The sequence below is a fragment of the Silurus meridionalis genome, chromosome 25 (genome assembly GCF_014805685.1).
Source record: "Silurus meridionalis isolate SWU-2019-XX chromosome 25, ASM1480568v1, whole genome shotgun sequence".
NCBI lineage: Eukaryota > Metazoa > Chordata > Actinopteri > Siluriformes > Siluridae > Silurus > Silurus meridionalis.
Window position 1 is genome coordinate 12,907,114 of NC_060908.1, and position 15,329 is coordinate 12,922,442.

General features: G+C 38.6%; 2 protein-coding genes, 1 long non-coding RNA gene and 1 other non-coding gene across 4 annotated transcripts; 1 reads left to right on the forward strand and 3 right to left on the reverse strand.

Annotated features, from left to right (window-relative positions):
- The first annotated feature begins 32 nt into the window (after nucleotides 1-32).
- pex12 (peroxisomal biogenesis factor 12) lies at nucleotides 33-4,558 on the forward strand. Its single transcript, XM_046838686.1, has 3 exons — nucleotides 33-358; nucleotides 1,515-2,050; nucleotides 2,456-4,558. The coding sequence occupies exons 1-3, from the start codon at nucleotides 236-238 to the stop codon at nucleotides 2,844-2,846; spliced, it is 1,050 nt and encodes a 349-aa protein (XP_046694642.1). The 5' UTR covers nucleotides 33-235; the 3' UTR covers nucleotides 2,847-4,558.
- Nucleotides 4,559-4,622: 64 nt separating this feature from the next.
- LOC124378879 lies at nucleotides 4,623-5,066 on the reverse strand. Its single transcript, XR_006924320.1, has 2 exons — nucleotides 4,909-5,066; nucleotides 4,623-4,828 (listed from the first exon to the last, which is right to left on the reverse strand). It is a non-coding gene; the product is annotated as an uncharacterized LOC124378879 (long non-coding RNA).
- On the reverse strand, nucleotides 4,629-4,724 carry LOC124379555. The gene has a single exon (XR_006924447.1). It is a non-coding gene; the product is annotated as a Z30 small nucleolar RNA (small nucleolar RNA).
- A 1,587-nt stretch (nucleotides 5,067-6,653) lies between the features above and the next one.
- On the reverse strand, nucleotides 6,654-11,450 carry orai2 (ORAI calcium release-activated calcium modulator 2). The gene is given in 5 exon segments (XM_046839821.1): nucleotides 6,654-8,877; nucleotides 8,880-8,979; nucleotides 9,323-9,558; nucleotides 10,722-10,767; nucleotides 11,287-11,450. Coding segments are annotated over 4 exon segments (840 nt in total). The 5' UTR covers nucleotides 10,759-10,767; nucleotides 11,287-11,450; the 3' UTR covers nucleotides 6,654-8,410.
- Between the last annotated feature and the right edge of the window lie 3,879 nt (nucleotides 11,451-15,329).

Below are 15,329 nucleotides of genomic sequence, written 5' to 3' on the forward strand. Positions count from 1 at the left end.
GGCAGAGCAAAAGGGCAACACGGAGCGATTATAGTGTAGCACCGCGACTTGACATGTTGACATTTACATACGTTGCCATTATGGCACACTTTAAATGCTGTAGTTATAATTAGTGGCTACAGGGAGGTAGCATGCGCCTTTACGTTTTACTAGAAACAAACATTTCTCTCGATCCGCTGTTTAAATGTTAATTAAAGCGTATTCGATTTGATTCGAGTGTCAAATCCACGGCACGATGGCGGAACGAGGAGCTCATCTGACCACAGCAGCAGGAGAAGGCATGCCTTCTATTTTTGAAGTGTTAGCTCAGGATTCTTTAATGAGTGCCGTGAAACCTGCACTTCAACATGCAATCAAAGTAAGTAATTATAAAAAAGGCTATATATATATATATATATATATATATATATATATATATATATATATATATATATATATATTTATACTGAAAGGACAAAAGTATTGGGACACCTGACCTTTCCTGCCATATGTGGTTCTTCTCCAAACTGTTGCCACAAAGTTGGAGGCACACAATTGTATAGGACGTCTTTGGATCCTTTATAATAAAATGTTGCATTCACATGAACTTGGAGACCCAAATCTTATTCAGTATGGCAATGCCCCTGTGCACAAAGCAAACCCCTATGAAGATATGTTTTGCATGGTTTGGAGGGAAAGATCTTAAATGTCCTGCTATAGATATCTGATCACCTTTAGGATGATTCGGAGCGCTGACTGCACCCCAGGCCTCCTCACCTCACCTACATTACTTTATTAACACCCTTGTGGCTGATGAACACAAATGTCCACAAGCACACCTCCAAAATTTAGTGGAACAACTTCTCAAAAGAGTGAAGGTTATTATCAAAACAAATTGGGACTAAATGTGGAATGTGATACTCAAATCAGATCTTCTAGCACTGCTCGACTGGTCCCACCTTTCTGTTTTGGCACCGAGGTGGAATGAACTTTCCCTAGATTTCCGAACAGCTGAGTCAAACGGCGTATGAAGACCTACCTCTTCCCAAAACTCTTGAAGTGAAATTTTCACACACTAGTCATGCAAAGTGGTGCAAAAAAACCCAACTGATTAGCAGTTTTGTGGGCAGAAACACCAGTCAGAGGAGAAAGGGCCGGCTTGTAGTAACTCAAATACCTATTCTTTACCGCCTCTAAGTATGTGTAACATGTAGGACCTTAGAACCTTATGGTGGATGGGTTACAGCAACCCTCCCCATTTATCCGGGCTTGGGACCGGCACTAAGAATATTAGACTAAAATGGATGAATACTCACAAAAACTGGACTTTTGTTTCATTATCGGCTTTTTTTTTTTTGCTCTGACAGGAATCCATGGCAGTGAGAAGTTTCAGAATCTCAGTGTTAAAATGTAAAAGCAAGTTCATAAGTCACTAAAATGTATTGGTTGAATCTTTCGGTATAATATAAACTCAACGTTGTCCTGTCTGACATGAACACATTAACCAGTACTTATTGTTCACAATGCCTCCAAAGATCCTGGCTGAATCCAATCCTGCTCGTTATGGAGTCCTGTGGAGAAAATTCGATGAGCTTTACACCATCCTTGACCTACTGCTGCAACATCACTTCCTGCTACGCACCAGCGCCTCCTTTTCCGAGAACTTCTACGGGTTAAAGCGGGTGGGCCCGGACGACAGTAGACGTGCGCATCGAGGCCTTGGGCGCAAACGCCATCTGCGCTCTCTGCTTCTTTTAGTGCTCCTGCCTTACCTCCGAACCAAACTGGAGAAGGTGCTGGCTCATCAGAGAGACGAGGACGACTTCTCGATACGGATGCCCCAGTCATTGGCTCAGAAGATGTACAGGGCTTTCTTGGCTGCTTATCCTTATGTTTGTATGGCATGGGACAGCTGGAGTTTTTGCCATCAATTGCTGTACATTTTTGGCAATGCACGCACTCATTCGCCCCTGCTGTGGCTGGCAGGAGTCAAATTGTCCCATCTGACAGCTCAGGACATTCGCAATTTGGATCTCAAGCCAGCGGGAAGAGCACTGAGCTCCAGCCAAAGGTGAGCGTAAACATCTGAAGCATTGACTTTTCTTTTAATTGTCTGTCTTATGCTTGATATAGTTATAATAATGCACATCATTAGCATCCTCGAGTCATACCTAAAGACACTGTTGACTTGTTGCTTGTCTCATGAGTTGGTTTTTAATGAAAAGGGGTGGAGCTAAAGAGTTTTCCTAGCTGTTTAGCTCGTTTCTGGCCCATAAAAATATAAACAAACGTTAAAAAAAAAAACTCAACAATTAAAGTATGCAAAACAGCAAAGCGCATCTTTCCTCAGCATTCTGTGAAACAATATGAAGATTATGAAGTTGAAAATATTATGTAAAATTACAAACTGCACCTTAAATAGATTTCTTTTGTATGATGAACTGAATCACCAGAAACGATATTTTTCCTTCCACAGCTTAGGAGCACGAATACAGAGTGTCTTTTCCACAGTGGTTGGCAGTGTAGCTGTCTCCGTCTCCACCAGTCTCTCTATGGGAGTGTTTTTCTTGCAGTTTTTGGATTGGTGGTACTCATCAGAGAACCAGACCACTGTAAAGTCTCTCACTTCTCTTCCTACCCCTCCACCCCCACTTCACCTGGAGGACCAGGATGATGCCCTGACGCCCAGCAAAGTTTGCCCACTTTGCAGGAAAGTGCGCATTAATGACACAGCCCTGGCTACCTCAGGCTACGTGTTCTGTTATCCCTGCATTTATACATACGTGAAGACTAACCGCAGGTGTCCACTAACAGGCTACCCCTCTGAACTACAACACTTAATTAAGATCTATTCTCCAGAGGTGTAGACCAAACTGATCGTAGGACCACACATGCTGGGAAAGTGACCATTTTTGAGTCAGATAATTTGACTCAACTTGCCAAATGGCTCAAATTACCCATTTTTTGTTAAAGTTTATGATAATTAATCAACACTTGTCATTATGTCGGAAATTGTTTAATGAAATACCTTTAAATGAATTTTTCAGAATTGGAAAGATACTATACACGTGTACTGGTTTTAAAAAAAATAAATAAAAAAAATACAGTACACATCCCTGCACTGTATATTGCGTGTTTTTTGATTATCAAGATCTCTTTCCATATGACAACCAAAATTGATCAAATCTCATAATACGCTCACCACACATTTGGGAGTCGACTCAAAGAAGACATTCACTTTACTTGTTAAAGCATTATGGACCATCCTGCTGTCACAAGCTTTTAATTTACTTTTAATGACAATTGTAATGTTTTTGTAATGCAAAATACATCTGCACATTTTAGTGCTTTGAGAAAAAAAAATGCTTTGTGCTTTTTATTTTGTGGGTTTTTTTTATATGAAGTACAGAGTTTCAAAGTAAAATAGCCTCAAGGATGAAGATGCTATTTACATCTTGTTTGCAATTAATTGGCAAATTGTGTATTTATAAATCACCACAATTTATCACAAGCGTTTGAAATTTAGCAAAACAAGAGTTGACCAATATGACCACTATGTTTTGCACTACATTGAAGCTGTTATGGATGAAAACCTGTAATAAAAGGAGTTGCATATACCAAAATTGGATTAATCCAGAGTGAATGAACAGAATTGTAAGTTTCATACATTAGCACTTTAACTTTACAAATTACAGAGCAATACAATATTTCAGAAACAATGTTCAACATAACCTGACCAACAAAGAAAGGAAACGTTGCATTTAGTAGGTATAGTATTAAGATGCATTTATGAACAATTCACTTTTAGACATGTACAAAAACTTACATTTGCACCCTTGTGATGAAACCTGTGCTAAAGCAACTGTGGTAACACCAATGTAAAATAAATCTAAAGCCTCTAATTGAATCATCTTCAATTACAAACCATGCAGGATTGTATAGTAAGAACTGCAACAAGTTTCCCCCCCCCCCTTACCAGTCTGGGGTTAAACAAGCCTGTATGTTGCAGAGGACATAAGAATAAACTACTATGACGGTGGTATATTCAATTTAATCAAAATATTAAGCCCCAACAAATTGTATCTAAAAAATTTGAATCAAAGAAGAATCTCTGTACAGGTCTGATTTAAGAATGTGCATCATTTCAAGACAAATGTAGTTATACTGGACTGGAGTATACTGGTGGGGGAAAAGAAAATCTAAAACAGTTCTAGCTTAAAAATAAAATAAAAAGGGCTATAAAGATTAACCTTGTAATGTGGCAAAAACACATTTCATTTACTCACTCAAAAAAAAAAAAAAAAAAAAAAAAATTAGCTTAATCTTTAGTTAAAAAAAAAAAAATTAAATACCAATTAGTCTGAAGCTGTTAACCAAAACAGCAATTAAAACTTTGCACTTTGGTACAGAGGAGCGAAAAATACATTCGAGATGCAAGCTAGAGGGATGTGTAGATCACAAACGGACAGTAATCCAAGTTGAAGGTTCACTCAGCAAACCTAAATATAGCTGTTCCCAGATTCATGGCCCGGCAAGTCCCGAGGTCCATGGCAAGTGCCCCCTGAGAGAATCTATTTGTAGAATAAAAAAAAAAAAAAAAAAAGTTGCAGTAAAAAATAAAGAAATAAAACAAATACAAAAAATAACTACAGCTCAGAGAGAAGATTAACCGCAATCAGACATTGGTCAGAGATACCCAATGGTACCAATACCAAGTCAGCCATGTTTCTTTGCTCATCATAGCTGCAGCACTGTTTTTGGGAGGCATGCAAATCAAGAACTGAAGTGTAGAACCAGATTTGTTTAACATGCAAATGCAGACATGGTCAGGAAGACAGGTTTCTATCATCTCCAGATTAAGGAACAGAAAAATAATAATAAATAAAATAATAATTGTAAAAACATAATTAGAAATGTTATCAAGATTACCTGTTAGACTATTGTAGTAACTCAGACATACCCATCAATAACTGCACTAGAAGTTGATCTTGCATGATTCCTTTTAAACAAGAAACATCAATCCTAAACTGCTCATGCATTAGTAACATTCATTAGGCTTCACCTGACTATGATTAGTTACTAATTACTGGCAGTAATTGAAATGAGTAAAGAAAACAATTCTGGAGATTTTTCTCATTCTCAAAGTCAAGTATTATAATTTATTTTTAATGGACCTATTATTAATAGTAATATTTATAATATTAGTTTTCATTATGACTGATACTATTACTACTAACTTTTTTAATTGGCTAGCTATTCTCCTCTGACCTCTCTTTTTTCTACCCACAAAACAGAACAGCTGATCACTGGATCTTTTTTCTGTGGAAAATTCGAGACTGCTGCATGTAAATATCCTCTGCAGCTCCTGAAATATTCAAATGCACATCTTGCATAAAACAGCCATGTTTCGATTAAAAATCAGGATTCGATCTAAGGCACTTTATCCATAATGTGAATGCAACCACTTTAAACTGAAAATGAAGGCAAACTTGATTCAGTCTCCAAGGAGACGGCGTTTTCATGCATACAGAGTGACTGCGCTTTCACCGCGCCAGCTGTCTCAGTGCCAGGCTCAGCTGTTACTTCTCACTTTGCATACACTGATGACCGAGCAAAAAAAAAAAATCTGCCCACGTGGCTCATCATTTTTAGACTTGGTGTCTATGATAATTCAATGTAATATATTATACACTGACCAGACATAACTCTCTGTATAACACCGTGCTGTATTAGCCTAAAATGTGAAATGGGCTTTCCATGGATTAAACTTGTTAGTCTTACAATCTCACAGATGTTAACTCGGATTGAGATCTAGGAAATTTGTAGAAGTCAAAGTCAACACATGCACTCTATTGTTTGAGCATTTTCCAAGTGAAAAAGGGCACTGCCAGAGGAATATCATTGGGGTGAACTTGGTCAGAAACCATGTTTAAGTAGATGGTAGGTGTCAAAGGAACATTTTAATGAATGCCGGGACCCAAGGGTGTCTAGCAAAATATTTTACACTGCTTCTATTGGGTTGCCTGCATCCCATAGAGCAGGTAAGCGATGCACATACACCCAGCTATCCACATGATTAAATAAAAGAAAATCGGAAAATAATTAATCAGATCAGGCCATGTTCTTCCATTGCTCCATGCTTCCAGTTCTGATTCTCAAATGCCAATTGTGCTTTCGGCTATGAACAAGATTTCAGAATGAATATTTTATCTGCTCTATACCACGCAGAAAGCTATAAAGCACTGTGTGTTCTGATTTCTATCAGAGACAGAATTGAGTGGTACAGACAGTTTAGCTTTCTCTTTCCATCTACAGTATTGAGCCTTGGATAACCATGATTGTTGCCAGTTCACCGTATATCCTTCCTTGAACCACCTTTAGTAGGTACTATCCACTGCACCAGGGGCACCCCACAAGACCTGCCATTTTGAAGTTGCTCTGGATCCTTCGTCCAATTTGGCTTTTGTCAAAGTCAGATGTTTGCCCATTTTTCCTGCTTCCAACATATCTACTTCGAGAACTGCCTATGCTTCTTATACATCCCATCCCTGGATATTTGCCATTGCATTTAGATAATCAGTGATGCTTGCTTCCCTGATCAGTGTACCAAAAAAACAGCAAAAATGCTCCATAAAAAATTTAATCATTTAGCATATAAATGCATCAACAGAAAGTAAACAAAATAAGGTGTTTATTTGACATAAATTAACATACAAGTTGGCTGACCGAATGTAAAACAGCCCAGCAATGTCTTAGTCTCTTAGTTATAGATTGTGCACAAGAAGAGTATGTAACCATTTTGACAGGACATCCATTATCATCATTATCACAAAATCATGTGACACATTGAAACAGAAAATGATTTGAAACAACAACAACAACAACAACAAAAAACCCTTTGGCCACACAAAGTGAAGTGCTTCATTTGTGACTATGTTAATTTTGGTCAAGGGTTCCTTTTTGAAACCAAGTGTTTTAATAGCAATGGATATAGTACATACATATTCATTTGCTCATTGATAAATATGGACAACTTAACAGTACACAGATTTCCTGTAACACAGCTTTATGTAATGTATATAGATATTTTATAAGAAATAAGATTCAGAATCCCACTACTCCGTGTCCATTACACTACAAGTGCACTTTCATGTCTTGTATTTGAGATAAGGCAGGCAGTTGTTGGTCAAAAAGATTTGGAATGTTGTCCTCATATCGTCCTGTTACATAAACAGCATTCAAGAGTTCAAAGAAGACATCTTGAGCTTGTTGGATGAAGATTAGCCTGTTTTTTTTTTTCCAGTCAATTTGAGTCTCTAAAGTAATAGCGCCAGTTTAATATGGGACAAATAATAAATGACGCCGGGAACAAATGCTCAGCCATTACCTAATGTAAACCACCTGTAATGAAAACTGACACACAACCACACACCCTACAACATACACAACCGATCACTCTGCTAGACAAATGTTCTGGTTTGTGCTTCAAAACAGGCTGCTTATAAATACTGAAATGTGCAGAGAATTTTTATAGTTGTAACTGTCTAAGACTTTATTAAATGGTCCTTTAGGTTATTCAAAAGACAAACATGGACTGTAACATTCACAGGTAGTAAAGGTGAAGTGTCTCGACTCTTATGGATAAACATTACATAACACTACATCGTTCACAAAAAAAAAAGAAAATATGGAAGCTCAGATGACGCGCTATTTATCATTGTTGCAAATCTGACATTTTGCAGTGAGCCCACATGACTTTGTTACTGTAATAACAACAACTGCGCTATTTGTAGCCATATGTGTTCTAGGGTCAGTAGGGGTGGACAAATTAGTAGCCCAGGATCAGCAGTTTACATGTTTAGAACGGCATGGGATAAAAAAAAAAAAAGAAATTAACATCTTTCAGATTTATCAAAAGCCTTAACCAACCACTTGCTGAGGAGGTAAAGATAATGTATTTATTAAACTTGTTTGTTTTTCTTAGTCCGTATTAATGCGCTTAACTTGCTTGTTTGACATTATGTTAGCTACCACTTTTCAGTCTGTACAATTATCTTTACAAGCAACCAGAGTAGCACAATCTGAGCTTTTACATGCCTGGTGGGATAAGTAATTAAATAAAAAATATGTCCACCCCTGTAAAAAAAACACCCAAAAAGAAACCAAAGGAAAATATATAAATTCCTATAAAGCCATTGCAATAGAAACTGCTAGAAACTTAAACCATTAGAAAAATTCAAACAAGCAGGAAAAAATAGCCCTTGCGGCAATTCTGTAAACACGCAACACAGACTCTGTGCACTTGCTTTAAAAAGATGCATTAAAAGAATTAACCAGCAAGCAAAGTTAAAGGTGCATATAGGTGTAAAGATATGGTGCAGCAAACAACCAAGCAAGAAGCAAAAACAAAAACAAAAAATATCCCTAAAGATCACACGGCTTGTAGGCCGCGCTCATGGCCGTCAAGCTGCACCTTGATCTTGTGCAGCTCCTCTATTTCCTGGTCATGCCGCTTGGTCTTGTGCCGCACCAGGGATCGATAGAAGTGCACAGTAAATATGACGAAGATGAGCCCCACGGGCACCATGATGATAGTGGAGGCGAGTGCCGCCTGAAAACCGCTGTGACCAGGCTCAGAAACAGGCACCGTTGACACCGGACCTCCTTCCGCCCCCGGTTTGGGAAGCGTCCCCGAGTCCACTGGTAGGAACTTGATCCAGCAAAGCAGCACAACCTCGGCGAGGAAGAGCAAAATGCCGAGAGCCGTAGAAAAGCCCCAGGCCAGCTCGATGTAGTAGTGCATGCGCTCGTGTGGCGACTCGCATACCGAGTTCAAGTTGTGGATGTTGCTCACCGCCTCCACGTTGGGCAGGATACACGTGCTGATGAGCAGGGCAACAGGTGAACAGCCACCAGCACAGTGGTGCACACGCTGAAGCCCACCAGCAGAGCACGTGGGTAGTTATACTGCACCTCCAGCTGCACCTCAACCATGGCTACCTGCCGGGAGGGTACAGAAGATTTCAGTTAAAGCTTTCACAATAAGTGTAGTCATGCACTCAATGTGACACGCAATCATGGAGATAAATGACTTCCTTGTTTTCATAGTGTTGTAAAAGACTATGTAAAAGTTTTATTCTCACAACTAAAGCAAGAATTTTCATCCGTTTTTCAACATGCAGGAAGGAAACTGTGAACAAAATACTCACATCAGTGTATACAACTGAATTTAGCTGGACCTATTGACTGCATTGATATATTAACAAGAAACTAGCTGATGAAAGATTTTCCATTGACCACTCGCACTAGCTTTAGATATCCAAATCGGAGCGTTTTCACTGACCATGGCAAAACCAGAAAGCAACGCTGATGTCCGGCTGGACGCTTTGAGCTTGGCCCTGCTCAGGTAGAGCTTCCTCCAGGAAAGAGCCTGCACAGAGTGATGGTTCGAGGTAACCAGCTCCAGATAGCTGCGCCGAACCCAGTCCCTATAATCCATCCCCCTGCTGTCCTGGAGCCGATCGGACATCCCGGCTGTGGATGAGGCCACAGGAACGTTCAATTCGCTGTTCATGGCCACTATGCAGAAAACACAAACAAGAACCATAGCACTTTATCTATAGACTACAATCTTGTGATTTCTTGTGAAATTGAAAGCATACAAAATAATCCAATTATTCACAGTCTAGTCCACAAGCCTGTCGGTGATTTTACATTGATATTCGTCCAATGGTGTCTGTTCCTCTGTGGCATGCATATACAAAAACTAATTTCAAAAAGAAAGGTCAGAAAAAAAGAAAGGTTCCTGTTTTGACCACTAACAGCTGTGCACCATCTAGAAAGGTCCACAGATTTGTTTAGTGAATTTGCACATGTGAGAGAGTTGAAGGATGATGTTGGCTATAAAAACAACAAAAAAAAGGCACATGCTCATTCATTCAAATCCTTTTCTATATGGTTACAATTATTTTCATTCAGATAGATCAGATTTGGGTCTGTAAGAGATTGCAAAAGTACACATCATTCATGCAAGTAGAAGTACAGATACTTGTTTTAAAAGACTCTGGTAAAAGATGAAGTACTGACTACACTTTTTTCATTCAAGATAAAGTAAAGAAGTTTGATCTCTAACATGTAATTAAGCAAAAAGTAGCCATTACTACTACCTGTTTTAATGTCACACAGGTAACTGGTCCTCACACTATAATATATCATACAAAAGAATTTCAAATTTTGTTATCGAATGAATGTATAAATGCTGAACATCCACCATATAGAACACAAGCAGAGAAAAGATGATGATCAGGAATGTTTCTGTTCTCATTCATGTCTAAATCACTGACTCCCTCTGTCTCATCCACGTCAGGCTTATACTTCTTGTCGCCTTCTGCTTCGCTCATTAAGTTTATAGCCTAATCTACATCTGTGGTGTGAGTGTGAGCCAGGAAACGATACACCAGTGGTCGATCAGAAAAGCCGTGCAACAAGAAATAGGTTGATGGGCTGAAAACGGCGTGCAATAAAAAGAAAAGATATTGATCATGTCACCAAGGAGATTCAAACTGAAGTAATGAACCTGGTTTGAAAGTGTAAGAAGTAGAAAGAATAGATGTTTGTGTAATGAGTGCTCGTAAAATGTTGTCTGAAAAATAAACAGTGAAGTAAAATACTAATAACAGAAAAATCTACGTAAGTACTTTCATTGGTTCTCATCTCTGGTCTGGATCCTGGCTTATACTTACATGGTTGGGTTTCCCCGGCTTTATTAAAGGTTGTCATTGCACATCTCTGGTTTATAAAAACACAAAAAGAAGAAAAAATGATTATGGAGCAATGTTGAGAGTAATGCTAGAAACCAAACATGGACAGAAGATCAAACAGAGGAGAGACACATCACGTTCAGTCAGATGTCAAACACACACTAGATCACTCGCCACGTCATGCAGTATTAAAAGTTCACGTGTAAAACACGCATGGTGACTTGATCACTAAATAGTTCAGCCAAATCACTACATGTGACTACAAATGACTACATGCATCATTGCAGCAAAAAAAAACAAACAAACCAAAAAAAAATCAAGGCTGTGGCTCAACTTGGGGCAAATTATTTTAAGTGATCATCATCTTCATAAGACACTTCAGGTGTCCTAAATACCCCCCCAAAACTCCCTTAATATGTCTCTGTAGCTCATGACACTGTGGATTATCTTCCATCCTACGTAGATATAATGGGATTAAAACCCACCAGCCAGACTTCCTACCCGAGATGCATCCTGCATGAGATATATCTCACCACGATTCGCTCACCTTTTGTTAAGGGTCTACCAAAAGATCTTCTTTTTTCGTTTCCGAAACAGAGAAACCAGAGAAACGTGCTGTCTCTTTGTCCCTCCTGCTTCCAGATCAGACTTGGGAGAGCCGCACAGTGAATCCGACGAAACCGAATCGACCTGCAATATTTTTGTTTCCGTCTTTAAGCCCCGCCTCTTTTTGAGTTACGACTGGTCACGTGACGAGGCCATCTTAGTCGAGTCAAGAGGAAATCCCCAGTCTTTTTTTTTTATTATTTCAAAATCTTTATATATCTATATATTACATCTATATATTTACAACAAAAACATACATAACAATGCAAGGGGTATAAGAAAACAAAGCAAAACAGTGAAACGTGCAAAAAAAATCAGCTTTTACTTGTCATATGTTCATTACATTTCATTGGTGGGAGAATGCTGAGGATGGAGATGCCAGGAAGGAGGAAAGGAGGAAGGACAAGGAGAAGGTTTATGCATGTGGTGAAGGTAGTTGGTTTGAAAAAGGCAGATGTAGAGGACATGGGGGGTATGGAGACGGGTGATCCGCTGTGTCGAAAAGCCGAAAGAAGAAGAATGTACATTACATTTCAGTGAAATTTTCTTCACATATCCCAGTGACATTAGGAAGCCCGGGTGAGAGCACAGGCTCTGCCATGATACAGCTCCCCTGGAGCACAGAGGATTAAAAGCCCTTGTTCGTATTCTCAAGAGTGGCAGATTGGTGATACCAGGGCTTGAATCCCCCAACCTTCTGATCAGTATCCCAGCAAATCGATTCATCCTCAGCACCACAGAAGGATGTAAAAGATTAATGTCTGAAAATATCTTTGGCAAAATAAAGCATGGCAGGATAGAAGAGATTGAGTTTTACATAAGCTACATTTTGACCTTATCAGTTATGCAATATTTAGAAGACAGGTTTCCTTTTTTCCATGGAATGTTCCCAAAGCAGCCATTTCAATAGGACATGGTGAAGAAACGATCTCCTTCTGGACTATATCTCTAATTCATCTGTTATAACCTGAAGGAGGAGATCTTCTTCTTCTTTTTCATTCGGCTTCTCCCATTAGGGGTCACCACAGCGGATCATCTGTCTCCATACCACCCTGTCCTCTACATCTGACTCTTTCAAACCAACTACCTGCATGTCTTCCTTCACCACATCCATAAACTTCCGCCTTGTCCTTCCTCTTTTCCTCCTTACTGGTGGCTCCATCCTCAGCATTCTCCTACTGATATACCCCATGTCCCTCCTCTGCACATGTCCAAACCATCTCAATCTCATCTCCCTCACCTTGTCTCCAAAACGTCCTACATGCACTGTCCCTCTAATAAACTAATTTCTAATCCTGTCCATCGTCGTCACTCCCAACGAAAACCTCAACATCTTCAGCTCTGCTACCTCCAGCTCCACCTCCTGTTTTTTACTCAATGCCACTGTCTCTAATCCATACATCATCTCAGGTCTCACCACAGTCCTATAAACTTTCCCTTTCACTCTCACAGATACTCTTCTATCACAAATCACTCCTGCTATCACTCTTCTCCACCCACTCCACCCTGCCTGCACTCTTTTCTTCACTTCTCAGGAAATTAAAAAAAACCCAGATTCTAGTTTCAAAAGGATGACAAAGAGACTCGAGATCTAACAAAGTCAGTCAAAAGCAATATGGGAATTGCCCCATTAGGAATGGCATCTATTACAATAGCAAACTGTAAAAACAGGTGACTGTCAGGACTCATTAATTGAGATGCCAACCTAATATTATTGTAGAACCATTCTGGGGAAAACAAATACTTATTTTTGTAAAGAATATCTTGGTTGTTCCAAATATAGCATAATGAGGATGTTTGTAAATCAGGTGCCATGCCAAATGCTTATGGAAGTCTAAGAGTTTAAGGCATGTTGTAGACATGCAAATTTCTCAGAGTTTTCCTTGTCTTTTTGTCCGTTTTGCTTTTGGGGTGTCGTTTCTTGGGGTTTTTGTGGAAGGAAAATAAATGTGCATATGTACTTCTTGGTTATTGATGTGGTAGACTTTTCTTTACACACCCATTAGCTAAAAAAACCCTGCCATGACCACGGTATTGTCACCTGGATGGCAGCTGTAAGGTATTAAACATCCAGGGACAATTTTATTAGCTGCTGCTAAATTGTTCACATCCCCAAAAAACATTTCAGCAGATACTACTTGTGTATTTTATGGTTAATAACTGTTCCTATAAATATCTTACCTATATTACCTACCTAATGTTTCACTTGTGTTTAACGTTGGATTGCATGTAGAATCAATTTTACCTGTAAGAAATGTGTAAAACAACTTGCATATGCTATTCTGCATTACGGAAAATAAGCGTATTTAATGGATCCCACAATAAAAATGATCACAAAGGCTGGATTTCAACATTAGTGCAGTGTAATATGTAAAAATGGAAGTCAATATATAGCCATATATACAAATTATAAAACCTATGATGGTCTTTGCAGAATCAGTAAGTGGATTTAACAGGGAAATGCAGTGTGTAATGAAATAGTGCTTCCTGCATATGCGCTTTCGACTTAAAAAGGAAAAAAGATTGAGACCTCAAGACAATTATGACATCTTAAACATTTCAAAGAATAAACTAAAGGATCCAGGCCTCATGGCTGGAAAAAAAAGTCCTGTTTTAAAAATAGATCTCCTCCTTAATGTGGAAAGCTTGTAAAACTAATTTCCATGTTTTATCTTAAGATACACAGCAAATATCTTTGGAAACGTGCTGTATTTCATTTTATGCCACATTCAACACACTATAGATAAAGTACCGGTCAAAAGTTCAGGCACAACTTCCATGTATGGAATTATGTACTTTTATTATTTATATATACAGTACAGACCAAAAGTTTGGACACACCTTCTCATTCAAAGAGTTTTCTTTATTTTCATGACTATGAAAATTGTAGATTCACACTGAAGGCATCAAAACTATGAATTAACACATGTGGAATTAGATATGGAATTATATACATAACAAAAAAGTGTGAAACAACTGAAAAATGTCATATTCTAGGTTCTTCAAAGTAGCCACCTTTTGCTTTGATTACTGCTTTGCACACTCTTGGCATTCTCTTGATGAGCTTCAAGAGGTAGTCACCTGAAATGGTCTTCCAACAGTCTTGAAGTTCCCCGAGAGATGCTTGGCACTTGTTGGCCCTTTTGCCTTCACTCTGCGGTCCAGCTCACCCCTAAACCATCTCGATTGGGTTCAGGTCCGGTGACTGTGGAGGCCAGGTCATCTGGCGCAGCACCCCATCACTCTCCTTCTTGGTCAAATAGCCCTTGATGCCTTCAGTGTGACTCTACAATTTTCATAGTCATGAAAATAAAGAAAGCTCTTTGAATGAGAAGGTGTGTCCAAACTTTTGGTCTGTACTGTGTATATATATATATATATATATATATATATATATATATATATATATATATATATATATATATATATATATAGGTGTCGAGTGCATGTTGGCTGCTTTTCCTTCACTCCAGTCGAACTCCTCCTAAACAATCTCAATTAGATTTAGATCATATGATTGTGAAGAATGGGTCATCTGATGCAGCATTCTATCACTCTCCTTCTTGAACAAATAGCTCTTACATAACTTAGAGGTATTTAGAGTTTGGGGTCATTGTTCTGTTGGAAACAAAATTGTGGTCCCACTAAGTGCAAACCAGATGGGATTGCATGTCACTGCAAAATGTTGTGGTAGCCATATTGGTTAAGTTTGCCCTCAATTTAGAATAAATCACCAAGTATCACCAGCAAAGCACCCCCACACTAACACACCTCACGAACCTGATGAAAGAATGCCATGAGTTTGCCACTTTGGACAATCTAAAATATTCTGGGTGTTCAACACGTTTTTGTTTACTATATAACTCCATATGTGTTTTTTCATAATTTGGATGTCTTCATTATTAATGTACAATGTTATAAAGTATACAAATTAAAAAAAAATTATTTGTTTTTTAAAGGAGTTTGTTGTTAGTCCTGATTATA